The 27,128-nt window shown below is 29.1% G+C and overlaps 1 protein-coding gene across 1 annotated transcript; it reads left to right on the top strand.

Annotated features, from left to right (window-relative positions):
* Positions 1 to 12,046: 12,046 nt before the first annotated feature.
* On the top strand, positions 12,047 to 25,720 carry LOC107437945 (dolichyl-diphosphooligosaccharide--protein glycosyltransferase subunit KCP2). Its single transcript, XM_016050095.4, has 5 exons — positions 12,047 to 12,266; positions 13,143 to 13,297; positions 14,815 to 14,878; positions 15,939 to 16,005; positions 25,550 to 25,720. The coding sequence occupies exons 1-5, from the start codon at positions 12,263 to 12,265 to the stop codon at positions 25,662 to 25,664; spliced, it is 405 nt and encodes a 134-aa protein (XP_015905581.1). The 5' UTR covers positions 12,047 to 12,262; the 3' UTR covers positions 25,665 to 25,720.
* Positions 25,721 to 27,128: the final 1,408 nt, after the last annotated feature.

Here is a 27,128-nt window from a genome sequence, read left to right on the forward strand (position 1 = left end):
TGCCACCTTCCGTATTTGGTTCACTGTATGTTGACGATCTGAACGTATCATGTTCTGGATCAGACATGCGCGTTATTGAACGTCAACTGCAGTTGACTGTGAATAAAATTGTGGAATGGTGTGAGCATAATGGTCATAGCCTGTCACCTGCTAAAAGCTCTTGCATACATTTTTGTAGATTACGCAGAATACATTTTGATCCCATTATATCGATTCATAACATTACCATACCTGTTGTATCTGAAACAAAGTTCTTAGGTGTTATATTTGATCATAAACTCACTTTTATGCCTCATATTTTACATCTAAGAAAGCGGTGTGAGAAAACCTTGAATGTGTTACGCGTACTATCAAATACCTTTTGGGGTGCGGATCGTATCGCCCTACTTAGACTGTACAATGCGTTGATACTATCACGCATAGATTACGCTTGTGCAGTCTATGGCACTGCTACTACTTCCACCTTAAAACGTTTGGATACAGTGCATCATACGGCTTTACGTATATGTAGTGGCGCATTCCGCACCTCACCAGTAGAGAGTTTATATGTCATTTGTCACCAATCATCTCTTGATTTACGTCGCAAGCAATTGTCTGTAACCTATTACTATCGTGTGAAATCCTGCAAATCTCACCCTCTAAAACACGATGTCTTTCCATCAAGCTTAGGACGATTGTATGACTCTAAACCTTCATATATCCGTCCATTTCATGCTCGTGTGCGCTCTCTCATACGAACTTTTGACATATGTGACGTGCCAACACAATCAATAGATCACCTTCTCATACCACCATGGATCATCGCACCACATCAGTTTTATTCCCTTTTTAAGTTGTACAGTAAATCTAATGTTGCATCCATCATTTATCAACAAATATTCAATTCCCATCGTCACCAATATTTTGAGTATGTGCCTGTATATACTGACGGATCAAAATCGGCGGGATACGTAGGCTGTGGTGTCATCATCGCTGATGATACTTATAGCTACAAGATCCCAGATATTTGTTCCGTCTTCACTGCGGAAGCTGTTGCCATCCTTTTGGCATTGCGGCTGATTTCTTCACGCTCCGAACGAAAGTATTTTATATACTCTGATAGTAAGAGCGTTTTAAACCAGCTAGAAAATTTTCGCAGCGATACTCACCCAATCTTATGCTTCATTAATCATATATTAATCGCTCTTCGCAAAAAGGGATTTGATATTTCATTTTGCTGGATACCGAGTCACGTCGGTATCTCAGGGAATGAGTTGGCTGATTCTGCAGCACGATCTGCAACTACTGAATTAACCATATCTGTACCATTCTCAGACATTAAACTACATGTTCGACAGCTCATCTCGTCCCTTTGGCAACAGCATTGGGACCTTCAAACTCAAAATAAACTTCATAACATCAAACCATACATAGACCCCTTAACTGTATTACGATTACGTAATGCAGATGTAAAACTTAATCGTCTCAGAATCGGCCACAATCGACTCACGCATCTCCATCTGTTGTTTGGAGAATCTCCTCCCAAATGCGACTCTTGCAATACTTTACTTACGGTTCATCACATTTTAACCATTTGTCCTTGTTTTAACCAACATCGTCTTACCTTTTTTAATAGCACGATTTTATGTATGAAGGATTTGTTAGATGATATTCATCATCCCAACATTTTCGCATTTCTGCGAGCTATTGGTATTATATATTGTATATAACTGTTTTATCTGATTTTATTCACTCTTATTTCCTACCCATGAACCGTTTTACCTTTTTGTGTATTTTATAGAATTATGCTTTTTAATGATTTTTATGAACTTTTAAAAATACGTGTCTTGAGATAAACAATTTTATTACTTTCATTTATTTTATGACAATGAAACTATTGTGTGCAATTTACCATTAGATCTAACTCAACAAATTGTTTGGCGCAGCATATCCTCCTTTGGATCTTGTGCCATAAAACTTCCACATTCAATCCAATCCTATTTACAACTTTTTACATTTTATCGAAGGCGGTCTCTATAATTTAGAATCCATTGCAAACCAAGAGCGTTGTATCGCTGACCCTGTGACTAAACGTTATCTCAACTTGTTCTTTTAAATACATAATTAAAATAATTAATTTTTTTTAAAAATGCCTTTATCGATAATAAAAAAAATTCAAGATATGAATTTTTTGTACACACAATCGAACACAAAAACAGTCACAGTCGCACAATGAATAGTAAATCATTAAAACTCCTATCTTAAAGTTTTGAAATTAGCCAGTCAAATAATGTGAAATTTAAATTTAAGAAAGAAAAACATTTTAAAACGTCATACACTGTTTTCGTTATTGGAATAAGAAATGTGGTGTGCATTATAGAACTAAAATATATCCAAAATATGCATTTAATTAGCAAACTTTTGTGAAAGATATTTACAAAAGTCCTTTAAGAAAAGGGTAAAATTGTCTTGAGGAGATTTAAAGATGTAGAAAAATGATTTCGATATTTTTAGTTAATATTTAACGAAATCTACATTTATTTCATATGGTTAGTGAACAAAAACTGCATAAAAATACATGTATAATTGTTTATATCTGTCTAATAAATGAAAGCAAATAAATTATACAACGTTATAAAATTTAATTTAAAAAATAATTAAGATGTAACACTGAATTTCATTTAAATGAGGGTAGTAATGCGAAAATTACCAAGCATTTCAAACTTATCAATGTAATAATTAATTTATGTAGTTTATATTAATAGTACGTATGTAAGTGTTTAGTTTGCGTCGCGTTAGAGCTGCTCAATGGGCTATTGGCGACGATCTGAGAAACATCTCCGAGGATGAGCCAAAGAAATTCCATCACAATTTTGATCTTCTGCAGAAGGAATGGCTTCCTCACTTTGGTAGTCTGCACGTTAAGTTCACTTTACAATATAACAGATTAACGAAGACAGATACCAAGCACCCTCAGTCCCTACGCAGGCTTATCAAAGTGCTCATCCACCAGCTTACTGACCGCAGCCAGTGATGCTTAACTTCGGTGCTCTACTCGGTTCATATCAGTTCATATTAGTATGTAGTATATATTATTAATGTGTGTAATTTATATTAACAATTAACTTATGTAATAATTTATGAATATAATAATTAGTTTATCTATAACTGTTTCGCAAGTATGAAAGTAACTTTAAAAGCAAACAAAGTAAATTATTTAAGAAAAATTCGCTATAAATTGCCCTCTACTGTTCAAAAAAAAATTTTTAAGATTTCATGTAAAAATAAAAGCTTACTTTATCTGTAGTCTATAATATAATGTAAGTTTATATTAAATCGATAAATCTGGTTAGTATGTCTAATAACTAATCATTTTTAATAATAGCAGAAAAAAATGATCAAGTAATTTTCCTAGTGCTTAACTTAACAAAATAAAGTTATTTTAGGTTTAATTATTTTTGTAAAATACCAAAAATATTTAGGTAATAAAGGATTTGAGAAAATGTACCATGTGTCTTTGTAAAATGTATCAATCTTATTAATCTGATCACTACTATTAATCAGTTTTGGAGTTTATATGGCAATCTCAAACATTTTCAAGTGTAAGTACAGTTAAAAACGTTTTTTCTGTTCCAGTTGTAGTGACATTCCATAGACTAACTTAATAATCAAAGCAAAGATTGATTATATGGCTATTTTTCAGTTGTTAGTGTGGTTTTATGTGTAAAAAAGTGCCTTTTTTAACTAATTATTCTGGTATATACGCATCTTAAATTGTTAGCTAGACAAATGAAACATTGCTTCGTATTTTTACATCAAATATATTTTTCGTTATATACTTCTACATCGAAAATGATATCAAACATGAATAAAGAGATCTAATAATTCATAAGGCATAACAGATACAGAAGGTTTTTACGCGTGAAAAATACTTACTATACTTATGATCTTGCTACCTACACAAGTATGGCATTGTTTCCAAGTTTTTTCTTCTTTTTTGAACGTTGCATGTCACATTAAATTTAACTATAGTGAGTTGCAACATTACATTCTACACTCGACTTAATCAAAGATGTTTTAAAAGTATTTCTGTACTAAATAATTCATGCACATACAGTATCATATAATCACATACAGTGCCTTACTTTATCAATTTTCAATGAAAATATAAAATCTTTATTTTCAGCAGATTCAGACCCAAACCTGTTACAAACAATCTATACATAATAATAAACGCGGCTGTGTGTGTGTGTGTCTGTAATCACAATATATCTCCCCAGAAGCCTCGCCCAGGCACGAAACTCGGCACATAATTGTGTTTTGACATAATGAAGAAGTTTTTTTTTTCTTTTTCAAAAATTTGGATTAGTTTTTTAGTTATCAGTCATTTTGTAAGAAAATCTATGCTTTTTCTTCTTCAAAGAGCCATATTCAGAAAACTATTAAAAAATGCATATACTTTTCTCCACTCTTATAAGCGTATGCTAATGCGAACCTTACAATTGAAATATTAATTTTCGACAACTTAAACCAATAATATACGAAGGAATTAATAATTTAATTGTAAGGTTCGCATTAGTTTAAGTGGATAAAAGTTTAACTTTTGTATTAAAAATGTGGCAACATATTCGATACGTAAATAGAACGCTTCGCTTTGATTTATTTGTCGCTTGTGCATAATTCGCGATCGCAACGCTCGAGTACGCCGTCTAGCGGGAGCCTGTAAATATCGGACATTAATTTATCACGTTTTCATTTAGTTCCATCAAAGTCATTGACTGAATCAGACGCCATTTTTTAGCAGCAAATAGGAAACAAAATTTCCCTAAGGAAAAGGCCGAAGAACTTGAAAAAAATCTCCAGAATATTAGTAAATCTTTCAGGAACAGAACACGCCAAACATTTGAAGAAAAATTCCTCAATAATTCTTAATTTCTATTATCAACAAACTTGCAACTGATGATTTCCGATTTCGGATACTGTTACAGATGTGTGTATTAAGGTAAAATGCATTTCTTCTGTCTTCAATTCATTACGAATTAAAGTGAAGTCAACATTGCTTTCGTCATTCCAGTGAATAAATATGAATTCAGAACATACAGAATTGTAATAGTTATAGCATATTCTTCTTCGTTATAGAATAGTATACATTTCTGTATCCATATAATTCGGAAAACAACAATAAAAAATTATCCAAGTTACTTGAAATAGTGCCATTTGTGCTGATTCTTAATTAATTTAAATCGTTTTCTTGGTAAGTTTTTTTTAATTTTGAAAGAATAAGTTTAACTAGAATTCAGCTATTCTGTTTTTAGCTACATATTCAAATTCATATCAATAATAAAATTTTGCTGTGTAGTATGTTATCTAAAAGTAATGAAGGTATAAACTATGTATCTATTATTTGAGAATAAAGTTTTCAAACAAGGAACTTATCATTTTGGAATTCTCCGGGAATCATAAATCAGGTAAGTGCAATGATTTTCACAATAAAAAATTTGCTTGTAAATATTTTTTTTTTCATTTGATGATGGTTCTCTACAGAATGGTTTTTTACGTCTGATTAAGAACTATAAGAATAATAAAAAAAGAAACAATATGAAAGTTTTTATTTCAATGTTAAGAATTCTTAAAATCGTTTTTTTTATCCTAAGAATTCTTTATTTTCCGTTTTTTAGTTTATAATTTTTTGATAAAAATTGTTCTCAAAATACTTTTGAAAAATTAAATGGTATAACATTATGTGTTTATGTATACTTCTTGTATATTCCAATGTTTGAAATAATATGATCCAGAAAAGTATGGAATAAAAATTCGGTACTTACGACGTATTAACGCCACCGCCGCTACAGATTTGGCGGTTTTTAAGTGCCGCCAATCTACACTTAAAATTTTTGCGACAGTTCATAAAATAAAACACTTTATTTAAAATCAAAATAGTTAATTGGATTTCGGTGGAAAATGAGCCGATATAGAGTTTAGCATAGATTCAAAACAATCATATCGCCATATGAACTCTGATGAATAAGATTCCAAATGAAATAACATTTCCAAAACGTACGTTTGCCAAGATAAAGTTTTATGTTGTGGGAATTGGTACATTTTCGTTTTTTCGGTAAAATATTTCCCTCCTGAAAAAATAAAATTGCATCTTGTTTTGTTTTTGGCAAATCCCAAAGACGAATATTCGTAGCACTAAAAATGGCGACAAAAAAGAATTGTTTCTTTTTTTTGTTTTTGTTTCGTCAGCATTCTTTATTTTACGTTTCTTAGTTTCTAAATAATGATTTTTATTGAAACTTGAAATTTTTTGATAAAAATTGTTGTCAAAAAACGTTGTTTACAAAATTAAATTTCATAAAATTATGAGGCTTATGTATACTTTTTGTTCATTTTAATTTTTGAACTAATATGATTCTTAAAACTATAGAATGTAAAGTTTAAATGGGCCTTTCATGTTGTATCATTACATTTAGTAATACTATTTCTCGGACATTAGGTTTTAACTCTTATAAGAATATACATATTTTTTTCTGTTAATGTACAAATATTTTTCCGATGTGTTTTGGATATTCCTTCTCTAATAAAAAGAGATACCATTTTGTTTTCGGTTGTACAAGAAAGAAGATCAAGCATTTTTCTTTTTTAAATTTAATAAGCCACATTAAAGAAGGAACGTTGCAATGCTACACGCTACATTAACGACGTCTCCAGAGTAACTGAATGACGGTTCATATGGAAATCGCAGGTAAGCGTCTCATACAACAACGCCCCCTATAGTTCGTTGCGATCGCGAATTGTTATAATAAGTTTTTTTTCTTCTTTCCACGCTCTATTTTTTTTTCTTAAGCGAAGACGATAATTTTTGTAGCGATATAGAAATAGAAATTGATACCATAAAAATTATATAGAAATAGAAATTGATACCATAAAAAATTAATTCGTTTTCGTGTTCTTTTCATGTATTTAGCATTTTAGTTTTTTTCTTCTTAAGCGTTGTAGCTATATAAAATAGGAATTTAATTATTTTTGAAGGAACGATCACACTTACCTTGGATCTCTTTGGTTTTTCTATTCTTTATTTTAACAGTTTTTATTAAATGTAATTAGTTATTTTCAGAAAAGTTTCAGTTTGCAGGTAAGCACTTAGATTTTAATATTGAAGTTTCATGATTTGCTTTCATAGTAATTGTTGTTCTAAAGTATTCGTTGACTTCTTAAAAACCCGATTACTGACATGGCAGAACCGCATTCCAAAAAACTTTGTATTTTGTCAAAGAAAAAGATATTAAGAGATTCTCAAAGAAGAAGGGCCCAAGAAACGTCTGTGGAACGTGAAAGACGGATGGAACATGACCGCATTTTGACAAGCAATTCTAGAGCCCAAGAAGTATCAGAGAAACGTCAGAGAAGATTAGAAGAGAATCGTGTCTCAACTAGCAGTGCTAGGGCCCGAGAAACACCTGAGGAACGTCAAAGAAAATTGGAAGAGGATCGTGTCTCAACTAGCAAAGCTAGGGCCCGAGAAACATCTGAGGAACGTCAAAGAAGATTGGAAGAGGATCGTGTCTCAATTAGCAATGCTAGGGTCCGAGAAACATCAGAGAATCGTCAAAGAAGATTGGAAGAGGATCGTGTCTCTACTAGCAGTGCTGGGGCCCAAGGATATGAAGACAAAATTGCAGGACAAGACCACTTTAATTGTCCACTAATCTTCAGATTTCCTGCTATGTTTTAAAAAAATTTATTTGTGAAAACCTTTAGAGTGGCGGACAGTTGGCCGCCTTAGGCGGCTAGTTATTAAATAAAAACATAAAAGAAATTAATTGTACTACATGCCTTAGAGTTATAAGCATCTTTAACTTTAAAACAAAATTTTATCATTGAATTGCTCATGCAGCTCTTTACCTATCTCAGCGTAAATAATTCTTCGCTAAGGGTGGTATTAGTAACCGATCTATACACACATCGAAACTATATGTGCCGTTACATATGTATTGAACAAGACATTGACACATGAGATATTGGAATTATTGGATTTACAGATAAAAATTGATGGAAACTGCCGAAACTTAATTAAGTGTGATTGATTGTGTTACAAATTTCAATCGTCATCTGCTACAAACAACATTTTCTGACAAATTAGCTTGATAGTACAGCAAATATCAATGAGTGATACACACATATTGAACGAGATATTGAAACAATCACCAAAAAAAAATTTTGATTTTTTTTCCGACTAGCTAGTGTATGTTAATATTAATTTAGCTTGGTACTAATTTAGGGGAAATTTCTGTATCGTGATCCGTGGCAAAATAAACGCCAAGTCTTGGAAACTTCCGGGTAGTGGCCCGTGAGAAACTAAAAAAATATCACAGAAAGGGACCAACTCGAAAGGTATAACTCGTAGCTACCCTCGGGCAAACATCTACATGTTTTATTTTTAAAAATTTGCAAGTTTAAAATCGATTTGGTATCTTGGTGATTGTAGTTGGCGCGACAGATCACGATACGGAAATATCCCCCTAATTTACAATGCTAGTTTCAACCATTCATTGACACCTAACCAGCAGTATTGCCATAATATCGACAAAAAAATATACTTTGTTAATCAAAATTGCAACCGCTATTCGTAAAATCAAAATTTTACCTAAGAGCTGTACTGGATGACAATAAAAATTTCAGCGTTGCCTGACCACTATATGTAGAATTTAATGCCTTATTTTGAATAAATAAATAAATATATCGTTAATCGAAATTTTTACCATTGTCTGGCTAGCTTGAGGGCTAAATAAGCAAACTGGCGCTCTATGCATGTGAGATGTATTTAGACATTCGATGCTATCTGTACGAACTATCGTATCACGCATGCTCAAGCGAATCGGGACTTTCCCTCTTCCCACTCGGGAAGTTTCAGTTCCAATTCCTCACCAGCTAGTGTTGCGTTAAGACATATTTTCTTTATTCTAAATTTCAAATGAGATAAATTCTTAATAAATTGTGCTTGTTAAATATAAGAGTGTTTATTCCTAAAACCCGAAGCTACGAAACAGCACACAGGAGATGAGATGGTGAATAAATGCGGAAAATCATCGATTGGAAAAAGTTTCGTTTCAAAACGAAACTAATTTCGGATTAGGGTTGCAAATACCTGAAGATTGGTAAAATGTTTGTTCTTGAAGACTGCTCCAGGTGGGACAATTTATTTATTTCTCCAAATGGAAGACATGATCTTTAAACTAATTTAACAAAATAAATAGTTAATATCAGTGCTTCAGCCGAAAGACGAAACCAGAAACAAAAGTAAGGTTACTGGTGAAAATTTCGAGAAATTTGATAATTGTCAAGAAGTTTTCGAATCATTTTCGGAGTAGTTTGAAGCTTTCTTTGATATGTAAAATGTTCCGAGTGAAAAACGAGCGAAAACTTTGATTTCCAGCATATCAACTAAATTGTATAATTTGTTAAAAAAAATTGTTGACACCCTACGTTCCAGTTGAATCTGATTTTAAATTTAAAAAACAAAAACACACTCTCAAAGATCATCTCCACCCAAAACCATTAATTATTTCTAGCCGACATATTTTCCTTAATCAGAAACAACTTGAAGGAGAAAACAATAATTCTTATTTAGTAGAACTTCGTTCATTTAGCAATAGAATGCAATTATGAACATGAACTGCTTAACACAATGCTGCATGATGCTTTTGTGAGCTGTCTCCGCAATCGTGCCTTATTAGACAGGCTTTTCGAAGAGGATCATATTGATCTTGAGAGCACAATTAAAACTGCTTGAGTTAAGGGAAGATACCAAACCGGTTTCTTGCAAATTCGGCTAGTTCCCTCCGCGCTAAAGCAGAGAGTCAATCAGGAAATTGAAATACTCGAAAAAGAAGGAACAGCACACTGGCAACGAAGAACGATTGATTTTGAAAACAAACATATCCGATTGGGCCACATCCATAGTTCCGATTGTCAAACAAAACGGATCTATTAGGGTATGTGCTGATTACTCAGTAACTGTAAATAAACGTTTAAAGGTACAAAAATACCCGCTCCTCCGAACTATAATATTCCTGCATTACTTAGAGATGGGAGGGTATTTTCTAAAGTTGATTTCAGCCAAGCTTATTTGCAAATGAAGGTTGAAAAAGAAAGTCAGAAACTGTCAACCCTAAATACAGAAAAAGGTCCTTATACTCCAAAAAGATTAATGTACGGAATTAATACAGCTTTATCCATTAGGCAAAAATACATCGAAAGTTTATTTCGTGGACTAGAAGGAGTCTATGTATTTTTTGATGACCTCAGGTTAATGTGTATGAACTATCTATCAAGCAAGCAAATCGAGACTTTTCCTCTTCTTATTCTGGAAGTTTCAGTTCAGATTCCTCACCAGCTAGTGTTACGTTAAGACACATCTTCTGTATTCTAAATTTTAAATGTTGAAAATTATAAATAAATTGTGCTTGTTAAAGAGTGTTTATCCCTAAAATCCCATGCTAAGAACAACTGTTTTCTAGACAAGTTACAATGGTTTTCTAAATATTGTTAGTAGATTTTATAACTATTTTACCGCCAATTACGTTTTTTTCTCCACTTTCTGATGTAACCTAACCGACAGGCACAAAACTGAAACTAAGAAAACAAAATAAAAATTCTAAAAACTGTATTTTCCAAGTAGGCTAAAAAAAAATATTGAAAAAAACTTTATTAGTTTTCTTATTCTAAGCCGATCACTTTCTCTCTCCTTTTTCGTCAACTTGAAAAATATAATTTTTAAAATTTTTGTTCCATTGTTTGATAATTCAAATAATATTTTATTCTATGTTAATATTTAAAAGAATATAGTAGGAGACGAAAAAAATAAAAAACATTTTTAAAAATCTTCGTCGTTTTTATATGTATGTGCACACTTTTTTTTATTTAGTGCTTCAAAAACTATAGTTTTAGCTAATCTTCAAGACGTTAAAACATTTAGATTGTGATTAATAACTTTTTTAAAAAAAAATAGACGTGACATGAGCAATGTTAACTTTTTTTTATTGTTTTTGCAAACATTGTTCAAATTAATTGAAAGTAATTTATTTAAAAAAACTTATGTATCCGTTTTTGCATCTGATGATGAAGATTTTGTTATTTTCAATGGCATTAATGTGTCCCAAATTTTGAAATTCACTTTTAAAATATTTCTGAGGGAGATTCGACATCATTGTTCTGGGAGCTGTGCCCTACAATGTCCAAAATTATTTTTCAAAATTTCATGGCACCCCTTGATGGCAGAAACCTTCCAGTACGGCAACATGCGCTGCAGATAATTTTCCATTCAAGTTATCATTTTAAAAAGGAAACAAAGAAATATGGTGGGATCGCTGAGATTTCTTTTCAAAGCAAACTTGTTTCGAATAAAAATTTAAATGCTCAACACCGTAGAGAGAACACCGGAGAGAACAAAAAAACAGTTTTTTTTTCTTCTTTTACTAGATGATGGGCCTGATTGTTAAGGGATTTATTCCTTTTTTTGCATAATTGTATAAAATTTATCGTCTTGAATTTAAACAAAGTTATGGAAAATAGTTAAGGTTCTTATATTTTCAAATTTTGCCTTTGTCTATCTGCGTTGAGATCACAGACATTATTTGGATTTATGAAAATACTGCAGCAGATTCACTCCATATATTCTGCTAAATGAGGGAAGCACAGCTGAGAGTAATTGAAGATTCAGCAATCAGCCATTAATTCTCCATCTCTCGATAAAAAAATAATAATAATAACAAAACCTTTCTCATTGTTTAAGTAAATCGCCGCAAGGTAGCGGTAACTACAGTAAAGAGCCATTTACACTGCATGCAGAATATTTGCGTATGCGAACGAGAACCTGATGGGTAAAACACATTTACCTACAAAAGAACTTGCCAATCAGGTAATCGTTTGAATCTCCAAATTCACACCTCTGCTCTGTTTCAAGGAAATAAACCTGAAATAGGTGAAAAATACTTTACTTGGAACAATTTACCACTCAGGTTCCCTGATTCTCTTGACAGCTGTCAGAGGTGCGGCTACCGCATTTGTTGAGAATGCTCCCTAACTTTAACAGCTACTTTTTTGCACTTCAACTTTTACTTTGTTTTGCTTATGAGCTTGTGTGACGTTGACTACCGGCTGGTTTATCTTTTTATATATCTAACTTAAGCTGTAATTTTATGATTAAAATGAGATATGTTTTATAAATTTTAAAATTGAACAATAAAATTACTCTTGTTACCTTATTATCTACTTAAGTATGGGTAAGAATACATTCCCGAAAATTACATAACTTGCCTATAAATAGTTTCGTTATTGACAAAGTTTGAATCATATTATATGGAAATACAATTTGTTTTAGTGTCATTGAGAAATAATTTTATTTGCTTACATTAGTGTGTTGGTCCCGAAAATAAGGCGATATAAATTTACTGTTTATAAAAACGCTTACTAAAGCTATTGTAAACTAATTCGTAATAATGTGACATTTAGGGTAATGTTTTTCAGAGGAATATATTTGCCTGAAACAAGTGAATGGATTTACAAACTTCTAATCATATTACCTTAATTTCAAGTATAATATTAAGTGTCTTATCGTTGTGGTAACTTTTAAAAGTTTGCGTCCAAAATTAACATTTAAAAATTGGTGCAAGGTTATGTTTTTTTGGTTGATTACTGAAATAAGATGCATAGTAAAGATATAATTATTCGCAGTAATATTTTCATGAAAATATAATATAAACTATTTAAGCAAAAATAATTGTATTTATATATATAAATTGTTAGTATGGAATTGTATTAAATTTAATTTCTACCTCTCCAGATATTCCCTATTTCTAATATGCAATTATTTATACAGAAATGACTAATTACCCGTAAAAATATTAAGCATTTGTCCCTATAAAAATTCTATGCGGAGTTAATTTAGCTCTTGTTGAAAAATTGGTAAGTAATTACTTGTTAAATTGTGAAGAAATATACTTCTGTTATTCATAATTTTATTAGTTAGTGATGATTAAGTGTTAGAAAGTACAATAAATTCTTTTTCTTAATTATTTAATCTTCCTGTTGTCTTAATAATTTTTTATATCTACCTTCTTTGCAAAACTTTATTAATTATTTATCTTTTATCATTATAGCTATTGCAACTGGTACATCATGTTTATTGTCTACTTCCCTGTTTGTTCTTTTGTTTGCTGGAATGCAAGTTTATCGCTGGAGCCTTGCATCTAGTCAGCTAATGACAGTGTTTGGTGGTTTTCTAGGATCCCTACTATTTATGTTTGCTCTGACAGTATCCTTTGCTTAAATTGTACCTGACTAATTTTTATTAATATTTTAACTTTCTTGAGTACAAAGTCCCATATATGGACACTTTTTAACAATCAAAATAAACAAAGCTCTTTCTGAAAATTCATCTATTGGTTAATTTTTATTAAATAAAGATATTTTGATGTTTACCTTAAAATCCTAATGACTGCAAAGTCTAGATTCCGGACTTGTCGACGATTCCAGATATGAGACCTTCCACTGTGTTTGTTTCAGTTGGGAAAAAGAATTTTGATACATTTAAAATGTTATTACTAAATAATTAATAATTGCACATATACACATACATATAGATAGATAAATATCTCATTAAATTAACTGAAACTTAGTATCAGTATATTTTAAAAACACATAAAAAAACTTTACATTGCTTTAATTCATTACATTATAAACAGCAGATATTTGATAGCATAATTTATATTCACATTATTTTGATGGAGAAAAATATATATAATTAGAAGAATACCGAATAATACTTAGAATCTGAGTTTTACCTATGCAGGGTGTACCCAAATCATCAGCCTTAGTATATGTTTTTGTAATCCATGGAAATATTAAAATTATTTTTATACATATAATTTATACTTACAGCTTTTTTTTTAATAAGCCCTTCAATTACATTTTTAAACATATTTTGGTAAATTAACTTTAGAAAGTTCGAAAATTTCTTATTTTTGTTACGCAGATTTTCCATTTAGATTAAATATATATGTCACTGTTTCAACATATTTTAAATTTAGAAAGTAGTGGTGTAGCTAAAGTGGTATTTAAAAAATACTTAAACAGAGAAATAAAGTTATTCTTTTATTTAAGGCATAGGGTGAGTTCAGGCCAACCCAGACCCCTGCAGTAGTTAGATCTTTGCATAGTGACTGCTAGATTAAAAAGGATTTGACCTTAGAGGTTTTTTATGTCTTTCTGGATAATGTATTTAAGTATTAATGAATCTTAGTAATGTGAGACTGATCAGTTTCCTGTGACACTAAAGACCATATCATGACATTTACTTATTAATTACATCAATATTATTACTTTATTTGTGGCAAATAGTTTTACTGATTATGTGACAGAAATAAGTTCTATTTATGAATCAGATTTAATATATTGATATTTTAGCATTACATATCCAGGGGTCTGTCCAGGCCAAATTTACTACCGTTTAACGGTACCTTCACAAATTCAATTTTAAGTAAAACGGTAGTTTCTCAAATTCAACTTTAGGAAAAACGGTAGTTTCACAAAATACTTTTTCTTAAAACTTTATTTTTGTCTCCCTTAAGAAACGATAAATCTATATTTTTACCATGTTTTTGTGTTGACTTTTTAATATAGTTTTTAATTTTTCGCAAATTATGTCAAAATTTTCACAAAAACCTAGACAGACCCCTGATATCTATTCTTGTGTTGTTCTTCTTTAAAAGATTCTGCTTCAAAATTTTGCTTAGTTAATGATTGTAAGAAAATTTCCTTAATTAAACGTAGGCTATTGGCAACCTTGAAAGTTTAACATTTGGTAAAGGCTTCCAAACTAAACTGTTTCCAGAAGGTAAATACTTAGCTTTTCTTTGTTATATTACATTTAAATACAGTGTGTAAAAAAAAGACCCAATTTTCTATACACTTTTATTTATTTTAAAAAAGCATAGGCTTTTTCAGACTCTTTTCAAAAATATTTAGAAATTTGTTTTCTGGGATTGCAGGATTTGCTTCTGACTTAAAAGTTAAATATTTCGTAACTATTTAAAACTTTGTTTAAATCATTTATTGATTCTCATTTAGAACATCTATAACGTAATATACTAGTGTCTCTTTATTGACTATATTCGCAGTGTATAAAAGCACAAATAATATAGTTCACTGAAACTTTTTGGCATTATAACAAGTACTGTCTTTCATTGTCAATGTCCCAAGGGTCTTCTGTGTCATACTTCTGATTACCATACATCATTCTTTGTCTCTGCACTAATGATGACACTTATTTCAGAACTGTAAACTACACTATTTGTATTTTTATATTATTTTTTATTGATGTAACGTAAAAGTATTACTGTCTTCAGAATTTATCATTTTATTTCTGAACTGTTTGAAATAGATCTATATTTATTTGGAATTAAAATATTTGTTTGTGTACTTTTAAAGAGTATAACATACATTTTTTATTGTACCTTTACACAACTATGAAACATAAATAAATATCAAATCTTTTGGTACTAAAATGAAGGTAAATTTTTTCCATTTCATAGCAGTTTTTGTATTTTGACACTAAAAAGAGTACTTCATTCTAGTACTGAAACAGCTGTGTAAGTTTGAACTTTATTTACAGTAGAAAGTTTGTCCTTTTTTATTTCAATAGTATAAATTTTTATATCAGAGAAACAGATTTTCTAAAAAATGTTATATGTATAAAGCATTATGAATGTTAAATTTTTACATCTATTTTTTATATATATATATATATATATAATATGCATGCAGTTACTGTAATGCTATAACTTTTTTTTTTTTTGAATCTATGCTGTAAACTAACTTTTTATACATGTATGCTGTACAGTTTTTATATATATGCTTAACTTTTATAATCTCATATTTATTTACTTTTATTATAGTACTGATAAGTGTCTTAGTTGCTCTCTTTGCATGCGGTCTCATTCACAGAGTTTGTATCACGACTTGGTAAGTAAATTTTCCCTTCATAAACATTTCATAATCTTTTCATGTATACTTAAATAAATGCTAAAAATGTGTTTTTAAAATTTCATTAAACTATGTGAATTTTTTTATATATTTATACATGAGTAAATCTGAAATAACTTGCTAAATTCAAAAGTTACAATAAATCCATTATATATTAAAGCTATAATGAAAAGTAAAAACTCCAAAAATTTTATCTTTTAATGTATATATTTTGAACAGTATCTTCCATACAGGGCATATTGAATGCAACTTTTATTTGCTCATACTATTCTTAAATGACCTATTATCTGAGCTTTAACAAAATGTTGCTAATTTCCAAAAAGAGTATTAATATTTTATTTTCATAATTTTTTTTTTTTTGTAGTTTATTACGGGGTTAAAATATATAATTTAGTATAATTTGGTTAAGGAAAATATTAAAGTAAAAAAGAAAAGTAATTATTTAGTAAGAACCTTTCTTTTCCCCCTTTTTTTTATATAAGAACTATCTTTGCAAAGTTTAGTATAGTATTTCTTCTCTAAGATTTTTGTAAATGTTATCTCTTAATATTTGACATAATAAGAGTTAATTTTACATATTTAGGATTTCAATGATATAGTATTTTTATTCTTAGTGATTTGGTTAGGTTTATTAGTACTCTGTCTAGACCTCTGTCTGGCCTTTAGTACTCTGTTTTGACACTAATGTCTATTAATGAGCAAAAAAATAAAATGAACATTGTGGATTGGTGTTTGAATGTTTAACTATTTTAGTTCTAAATTTTTGTATTCAGTTTCTCATTTAATACAATGATGTACAATTTAGTCACAAAAGTTAGTATGTATCTGCATTGTTTATCTATGAGGACTGCATTATCTCCTTACATGGAAATTTTATTTCTATGTAAATATTTATTATTATTAGAAATGCTGGAAGCATTCAGAAATTGTATGAATTATTTTAATGCTGCGTTTGTAGAGATAGTATTTTTTGCGTAAAAGTTAAATGTTTGACCCTTTTTATTTATATTTGCTAATGCCCTCTCAAAATATTTTAACCATTTTTAATGAAATTTCCTATAAATAACGTTGATTTACGGAGAGAGTGGGGGCTAATAGAACAATATTTTTTAGATTTTGAATAATTTGTAATTAAAATCAACCAATTCCTGCTCTTATTTTTTGTGTATAACTATTGGCTTTTAGAAATTAATTGAATACAACTAAAAATAAATTGAAAGAAATATTATTTGTAATTTTTTAAATAAAAGATATATGTGTTATTGTAATTGTCTCATTAGCCCCCAAGGTTGGGATCTATTGGAACTTAATGTGGGTCTAATGGGATACACAGACAGTGAAAAAAAAAACATAGATAAAGACTGTTAGTTATTTAAAAATTGTATTTTAACAAAAAAAATTTTACTTATTTTATTCCAAACGCAATGTAAAAAAAACATTTAGTAGAACAAATTATTTCATTTTTAAGTTGGAGAAATTAAATTTGAAAGATAATAAAGTTGATGACCGGATAGTTTTCTGATGAATTTTTAGTTGAGGTAATTTCATTACAATGTCTTTAATTTCAGTCCAGTATTTTTCTTCTCTATCAGAATAGACAAATTTGTTAGAATCGCATCTTTTCCTTAAGTAACTCAGATACAGTTATTGAGTTTCATGGTAGATTTCAACTACGACTGCCACATAATTCGATATAGTATGCTTCCCTTCAAATTTAACTTACACAAAGTCATTTTCAGATATTTGCTCTATATGAACATTTTCATCATAATCTCCTATTCTTTCTGAAAAATCTTCTTCATGTGACGAATCATGCAGTTAAACTACTTTCTGAAAAAGAAAAAAGTTTACTTTTCTTTGAAGTCAATTTAGGCTTCTTTGGGCTGTTTTCCTTTGTTGTATTATTACCTGCAACTTCAGGGGTTTTTATCAACAAAAATTAAAAAAAATTCTACCATGTCTAGTATCTAATTTTCGAGGGTAAGCTTTTGGAAATGAGCGAACTGAAACTGGTGTTACTGGTACAGAAAATGATGCATCTTATGCATGCTTGTCAAACTATTGTCATTGCTAGAGAGCTTTGAATCATCTATACCTTGAGTATTGACTTAATTTATTACTGCTGGATTAGGTCGATGTATGTGGGGTGAAAATTTTTCTCATCAGGGGGCTTTTGAATTAAAATGACAGCATATTCTTCTAAACTGGTGTCTGTGTGCATAACTGCCAACTGTCCAGAATTTTTCGGATTTGTTCCTAATTTTTAAATCAAATCTGATATTTTTATAAAAATTCAAAATTTTCGTAAAATTGCAGTATTTTTGCTTTTAAACCGATCCCTTGTTCTGATCGCCTCAATCGTGTTTCCTGTGATTATTTTGCGTTGAAGTAATTTTTAGTTGTGTTTTATTGGAAAATACTATTCCAATAGCTGTTGCTGATCATTTCACTAAATTGAATCTTAAACAACTATTATTTTTTAAAAAATGTTTTGTAGTTTATAAACATTTGCATCAGAAATATTCGTTTATGATGTAGTATGTAGTTTAATATTTACCTGTGTTTTATAATTTGGAGAATAATAATTATATATTAATAGATAATGTTTGTTTTTTAACTATTATACCAGTATTCCTAATTGTAAAATATTAATATTATAAATTTTCCACAAAAGATAGTGTTTATAATATTTTTTGACTAATTTACATGAGGTATTTAAATATATTATGTCTATTAATGTTATTATTTAATAGTTAAATTTTTGTCTTACTCTCGTAATTGGTGCATAAAATTTTGTCGCATATAATGTTCCTAATTTTTGCTTCCTAAGGTTGGCAGCTATGCTGTGTGTAATTCAGTGTCGCATTTAGGGTTACATATTGAAAGAACAGGGTTTTGGGCTAACAAAGACAGGGGTCTGTCCAGGCCGAATTTACTACCGTTTAGCGGTACCTTCACAAATTCAATTTTAGGAAAAACGGTAGTTTCACAAATTCAATTTTAGGAAAAACGGTAGTTTCATAAAATACTTTTCTTAAAATTTTATTTTTGTATCCCTTAAGACACAATAAATTAATATTTTTTTACCATATTTTTGTGTTGATTTTTTAATATAATTTTTAATTTTTCACAAATTATGTCTAAATTTTCACAAAATAGGTACCTCTCAGAAAAACCTAGACAGACCCCTGAAAGATTTAAATTGCTTAAACACTTGCATCCCTTTCTTCAATGCCAAATTTATTTATTTTTTTTTTTTAACAGATCACTAAATGCTCTACCTATCATAGAATAGTTTGGAATGAATTTTCTGTACCAGTTAATTCCAAAAAACTATGTGTTTTTTTTTTTTTTTTTTCAAATTTGTCGGCTCTGGATAGTTAAGAACTGCTTTGGTTTTTAAAGTAGATGGAAATATTTTTCCATCCTCTATCACATGATCTAAAAATTCAATGCGCTTCTTCAAGAAATTGGACTTTTTAAAATTATATATCAAGTCCATATTCACTAGCAATATTCAAAACCAGATTAAGTTGTTCAATGCCTTTGAGGGAGGAAGGCAAAATAATTGTCATCTAAATACGGTAAAACTATACCCTCATTAATCAAAGTTTGGAAACCAAACGGAACCTTAGGCAATTAATATTACCCTTCATGTGTCACAAATAAAGTGTATTTCATACTATCTTTATTTACATTGACATGTAGGAATCTATATTTAAGATCAACTGTACTGAAAATGTTGGAGCCTTGTAGTCTATCGAAAATGTCTTAAATTAATGGGAGGGGGAATCTACCCTTCACAATCACTTTATTTAATTTTCAGTGATCTATGGACACACAAGATCCTTTTTTTTTTTTAACTATTACAATGGGACTACAATGTTCTGAAGAACTGGGCTCCGCTATCCCTTGTTTTGACCAGGGATGAGATTTTTCCGCTTTTTAGCGGATTTCCGCTTTTTTCACTTTTATATCTTGAATTTCAGCTTTTTTATCAAAAATTCAGATTTTCTAAAAATTGCACTTTTTTTTATAAGTATTCCGCTTTTTCAGCAAATTCACCGATTTTCAAAGAGAAATAGAAAATTTAAACTACATAGCTACCAATCCTTTCTCATTTTTATTTATTTTAGCTATTTTCTCCCCTTTTACACGCAGCAGATAATTTTTTCTGAATTTTTTACCCCGCCCTCCAGATAGATCTGATTTTCGTAGTTCAAACGACGCTGCTTCTGACAAGCCTTTTAGAGGTCCCAAGCCAGGAATCTGCTAATATCTCGATTCTTATTCACGCGATTTTAATATCAAACATAGCTTTTCATATTTTCGTGTTGCGATTCTTATTCACGCGATTTGAATATTGTACGTTGCGATTCTTATTTATGAGATTTAAAAATCTGATATTGTGATTCATATTTACGCCTTTTTAAAAACCTATGTAGCGATTCGTATTCATGCTAGTTTAAAATTAAATGTCTTGATTTGCTCATGCGGTTTATAATATCAAACATTGATTTTCGTATTTATATGTGATTTTAAAATAAGGCATTGGGATTCGCATTCACACATTCTAAAAATTATGCATCATAATTCTTATTTATGCAATCTAAAAATTACGCATCATGATTCGTATTTACGCGATCTAAAAATTATGAATACTGATTTGTATTTACGCATTTTAAAAATTCTATATCCCAGTTTGTATTTTCTCATTTTCAAAATCGTATATCTAGTTTCATATTCATGTGATTTCAAAATCCATAATTGTTATTCATTTTCACACAATTTTAAGACCAACTATCGTGATTCTTGTAAGAAGTAATTTTTTTTTTAAATTAGTTACTATAAAGGTGACTGTTTTTCTAACAACGATTATTAGTATATGTAAGTGTTACAGCATCGGAGAAACTGGAAGGGAATATATTCAAAACTTACATTCTGTGCTTGCAAAAAAGAAAAAATAGGATTTGTCACAAGATGTTTGAAGATAGACTAACGACTAAATATAGCAAACGTAAAAGATATAGCAAACAAAAGCAATCATTTTAAAAGGGATTTAATTTAATTTTTATTTTATTTTTTTGGAAAAAGAGTTTAACTCATCATCAAAATTTTATTTATAATTGCTATAAAATGCAAAATTCTTATCAAATAAAAAATAATTATCTAAACAGTTGCTGATTGTCATGTAATTTTTCAAACTAAAATAGCAATTTTTGTATGTTAAGGAGTTACTATATATTTCTACTTCACTGTTATTGATATGTTTCAGAGGGCTCTAGTTAGAATAGACTATAATATATACATAATGATTCGGTCCATTGTTAAAGTTTTTTTTTCCAATATAATTTAAAAAGTAATATTACTGATATATTTGCTATAAATCACATAACAGTATTTATTAAAAGAAATTAAATATTAATGTATATTCTCAGTAGTTTTAATTGCTAAACCAGGTAGTTTTTCAAGTAATAATTGTCTCTTATGTGAACTGAGGAAAAATATAATTTCTAGCTTTATTTTTTCAATTGGTAATTTTTATTTTCACTAAATGTTAAGTATCAATGTAATCATTTATATAATAATAGATTAGTACACAATTGTATGTCAACACATTATTTATTATCTTAAACTGTCTGGAATTTATTAAAGGGTTGCGCTTGCGTAAAATTTACTATCGTGGAAATTCAGCTTTTTTGCCTTTTGGCTAATCTCATCCCTGTTTGACCATCCAGCGACTTGAGCTTCAACAGTCTTTTTTTTCTTCGGAAAACAGCAAACTACGTGACTGATGAAAGTGATGTTGTCTTAAGTTTATTTGGCAAATAATATGAATCTTATTGTTGTAACTTATTTTATAAAATATTAGGATCTATGTTAATTTTAACCTCATCAGATGTAGTAAGATCAATTGGTAAAATAGACAAATAGTTTACTTTATCAAAACACTGGATTTTATTTTTATTATACCCTTTTCATTGATAATTGTTTCACAACTTGCATTTAATCATTAACGCTTATAATAGCATCATAAGTCATCACATCATTTACTACAACACATATTTCAGCAAAATATTTGAAATCATCAATTTCAATATTTTCTTTGAAATATCCTAACAGAGTAACTATTGATTTACCAAATCTGTTTTGAGTAAAATTTAATGGAAATAGTTCTTTAGAGTTTAATTTATTAAAAATTGATCTTCTGATTAAAGAGGCTTTACTTTCTCTATAAAAGATTTCTCAGTTTTGGCTCTACACTAACGTTTAAATTAGGAACATCTGTTTCTGCATTTAATTTTGGGCATTCAGAAGCTTTGTGTCCAAAGGCTTCACATTTAAAACACTTCAAGCCCTTATCTTTATGCATGCAATATTTTGAATTATGATTTTATGAACCACAATTGTAACAAATTTTATTATTAAAAGTTTCAGTGCCAGTATTATGCCTTAGCTTTTCATTATTATATTCATATTTACTTTTATTCCTATTTGTAAAATGTTTTCTTACATTAAACTTATCATCATATTTTGTTTCATCTATCATAAGAATTATATTTACTATCTAAGTCATGTTTTGTTTTGATTTTATCGAAAGCACTTATGTTCTTTGCAGAATCACTTTTAATTATTTCATAAACTTTAAGTTTTTCTTTACATTTGAACTAATTTTTGCAGCTATACCAAACACTTTTGTTTTCATGTTGGTCCTTAATTCCCTTTATTATAGAATGCATAAAAACAGCTTTTTTTTCTTCCAAAATTACATGACGGTTTCATCTTTTAATATTCTTGAGCTGATTCAGAATCTTTTATTTTATGTTTACTCAAAAGATCATGCAAATTAGCAAAATTAATTTCAAAAGAAAATTCATCAATCAAAGATTCTTTTAATTTTTGCCATGAATTTATTTTTAACACAGTTCTGACAAATAAAGAGGCGTTACCGCCAAAAGAACTTTTAGCAAAAATGAATTTTTGTAAATCAGACAAATTAAACAATTTTGGAATATTTTCAAAATGTTCGATCTAATGAACAATATTTTCATGCAATTCTGCATTAAACTTAGCAATAGTACTTTCGATAACAGAATAATAGCAACCTTTTGAAATTCAAAATTTCTGAAAGAATTTTTTTTATCACTTACACAAGGATCAGGATTTTTATTTTCAATATTGCACTGCATTGAAAAATCACTCTTCTTTTTATTTATACTATTTTTATTAGCCTGCTTCTAAGTTTTGTTTTCACTCTTGTGATTGTTTATTTCTTCTCCTGACATTTTGGCGTAGTTCGCAAGCTCTGCAAGTTAGTTTAAATCCATTAACAATGTCAAAACATTCTTAGCTACTTCTGTTTTATTATTTCTTAAATGTGAATTTTTTTTTTCAATATCTTTTAACTTATTTTTAAATTTTTGGCTTTCAATTGGGAAATCAAAACCATTAAAATTTCTTAATCAAATATGAATTTATGCAGAAGTTTTACTTTATCTGTTTTATAATTCCTCAATGCACTGTTTTTTAATATTATTAAGAATCATTTTTAATGAATAAATGTCTACATACCCCTTGCCAAGATGAAATATTTGCACGATATTTATTGACAAGAATCGAATGTTTCATCAGAACATCATTCGCTTACTCACTGTTTGTTGGATGTTGGAATCGAATATATTTTGATGAAAATCAAAAGTCGTTTTAAATAATTTAGTTCATCTAAATCAATTCAATTTCTTCACTATCCCACTGCTGAATTTGTGGGAAGGTAGGAGTGGTCAGGCTTGTAAGAATATGAAAATAATAAATTCGTCCAATTAAAAAAAATTATATTAATATGTAAAAGCATGTACACTTTTCTTTCTCCGTTCCAAACCATCTTCTACTGGTTTTTTTTTTGTTGTTGTTGTCATGCATGCAGGAGGTGTGTCTAAAAGATAAGTCTTGCTTCTCATAGGGATTAGCTTTTAGCTTTAAGGGACTGGCACCACATACACACTTTTATAGATATATTTATGAATAACAAGGGTAAAAAATAAATATATTTATATACTTTGCAAAGTTTTTAAATTGTTTCAAAATTAACTTTAAAAATGCTTTGCCACTTTGTTTCTTTGCCATTTCTACTGTTCCCGTTAAGTATGATTCAGAATTTTTTATAATGTCATAAAAATACATAATTTTATATTTTCAAAACTTTTTTTTTAAAGCCTTATAAATAGTAATAAAAAATCCTATTTTAATCATTCTTTTATAGTTCTATTTCTATCTAACAACTATCTATGATAGTACTTTTATTAGTTATAAATATGAATCCCCTTCCCATTTTGATGACACATTCTATAGTATTATAAACCTAAAAATAAGCTTTAAAAAACACCAAATACAGTTCGTTTTAAATTATCTTTTTTAAAACGGAATTTTGATTCAACAATTTGATTCAAGTTTTATCCGTAGTTATTGAGTTATTTTTATAAATATAATTTAAACATTTTATGGCATAATTTATTTTTTAAATTTTGAAGATTGCCACCAATGTTCATTTTAAATATAAAATATAGGTTAAATTAATTTTTAGTTCCAGCAATAAACTTTCATTAATATCAAACATATTTTTTTATTTTAAACATTATTTTATTGAATAAAAATTTGTCTGAAATTTGGGTTATTAAAATCTGCTTATATAAACACATTGAAAATTTTATTTTAAATGTACATTTTAGTAAAACGATGGATTTAAATTTTAAGGTATATTTAAATACTAACAACTTTAATGTTCTACTTTTTGTTACACTCTTATGTTTTTTCACACTTTCTATTCTAAATTATCACAACAGAGACATGGAGTTTTGAGCTTTCTTTTATACAACTTATAGAAAGATTTCAGCAATAAACGTAGTTTTAATGCATTGTAATTTTTAAATAGCTTCTTCACTAATTTTACATTTGTAAACTAACATTCAAATTGTATTAAATTAAAAACATTAAAGTTTCTAAATATCTTAACGAATGTTTTTTTTCTCCACCGGATGTATAAGATCTCTTAAACTCTCTAAATTAAAATCAAGCATGAAAAGTTTTAATTAGAATTCTGGTGTTTTTTATTATTGTATAAATAACCACCTTATGAAACTAATCTCCAAAATTAAGGATTTAAGTTACTATATAAGTAATTATTTGTGAGTTTGCATTAGTTGTGTAACTTTTCTGTATTCCAAAATTTTTAAAATAAGATTTGTAGATACTCAGGAAAGAGTTATAATAAAAAAAAACTATTGAGTTTTTCATTTGCAAACTAACATAAAAGTCATGCTTATTTCAAATTAAAATTATCATTTTTGAGATTTTATTTTTACTGGTGTTTTGTAATTTTCCTAAAACTTTAGGTCCTTAAAATTTTTCAATCATATAGTTGATTCTTATGTTTGTAAAATGTAATTAGCCTTAACTGTCAATGGTGTTTTTAAATAACTTATTCATTTATTTAGGTAAAAAATTTACTCATTTCTATTTATTTTAGTTTCATCTTTTCAATGGTGGCATTGTACTATATGAACAGAATATCTACAAAGATTTATGGTAGTTCTGCGCCTCCAGCTGCTGTTGTAATACCAGAGAAAAGGAAAAGAAAATAGTTTTGCCAATTTTCTATTTGATGGATTTGTAATAAATACTTTTTTTCTTTTCCCAATAGTATTTATTTCTTTTGCATTTTTATTCCTCTACTTTCCAAATACAGTTCTGTTTAAATTATTTTAGTAATGATTCTGAAATATCTATGAGAAACTATAAACTGCTATATATGTCATTTCTTTCAATGACATTTTTAGTTTGCTTTTTGACAAAATGTACAAGTTTAAATTGCTATATATAATGAGGTTACTTAAATGTTGCATCTAGCTTCTAGGGCAGTCGGGGGGGGGGGTGCATCATGCCCAGAAATGTTGTCATACACAACTGAGGCTATTATGAACTGTTTGCGTCTGAACAGATAGAAAAGTACCCCAAGCCACATACGACATTTGCGTGCATCGGTTCCTATATAATTTTAATTCTGTTAATGTGCTTTAACTCCCTCAGAAGTTTGTCGCACCATTTACAGGTTTACAGGACCTCATGTAATATATAATGCTTTTAAATTTGTACATTACAGCAAAAGTTAGACTAAAAATTTCACTTTTAAAATACTCTGTAGCCTTAGGAGAAAACATTTTTTCAGAATTGAACTCACTATGCCTTAATTAGGCATGATAAAGTAAGTATTTGTAATAATACAACAAAAAATTTGCTCTCCAGTGTAATACATAATTTAAAAGTGAAAATATCATGTTCAACTATATGGAGCTTTTTTCAGGGAATGCATCTTTTTATCATTGTGCAATAATGATGTATTTCGATAGTCAATATATTTGCTGCATGAATTTTTTTATACCTATACATTTATAATTTGTAGATAGGCCTTTTAATTACAACACTTTAGTAATTTATCAATAATAAAATCTATTACAAGAATGGTTATGCGGTACTATGTTAATTTACTAAGCTGACTAGTTTTTTTTTTAAATTGCTTGGTGTAGAAAGGACTTTTTTTTATGCCTAAGTATGTTTTTATGTTATTCCTGCATTGAGTATTACAATTTCACTATTCCTCATACTTCATTTCATGAGATATTTGTAGCTGTAAAAGCATAAATAATTAGGATTTCTTTCCTCAGGGACGCACATTTGTGTGACGGGTATGGCGCACCCGAGGTTTCCCATGCTGAATCTCGGTGCCTGTGTAGTTTAAAGAGTTTAAATATATTATCTTCAGTAATTCCGTTAGGCTTTGTAAACTATGAGTCCTTAGGACTTCCATATTTCTTGTTCCCTTTTTACCAAAAGCGTGTCCCCTATTTAAAATATAAATTCATCGTTTTATCACATTCAAAAAATTATATTTATTGAAAAATGAAACAAAGAATTTCATATCAAGAAGAGTTATATTTGAACAATTAATGTTCAATTTAGGATTGATCAAACATCTGCATCAAGGGAATGTAACAATGTAATTTAATACACACAATTCTAGTTTTCCCTTTCTGTTGTTAATAAAGAAG

This window comes from Parasteatoda tepidariorum, chromosome 6, assembly GCF_982258835.1.
Source record: "Parasteatoda tepidariorum strain Cologne lab strain chromosome 6, Ptep-v5.0, whole genome shotgun sequence".
In the NCBI taxonomy this organism is placed as follows: domain Eukaryota; kingdom Metazoa; phylum Arthropoda; class Arachnida; order Araneae; family Theridiidae; genus Parasteatoda; species Parasteatoda tepidariorum.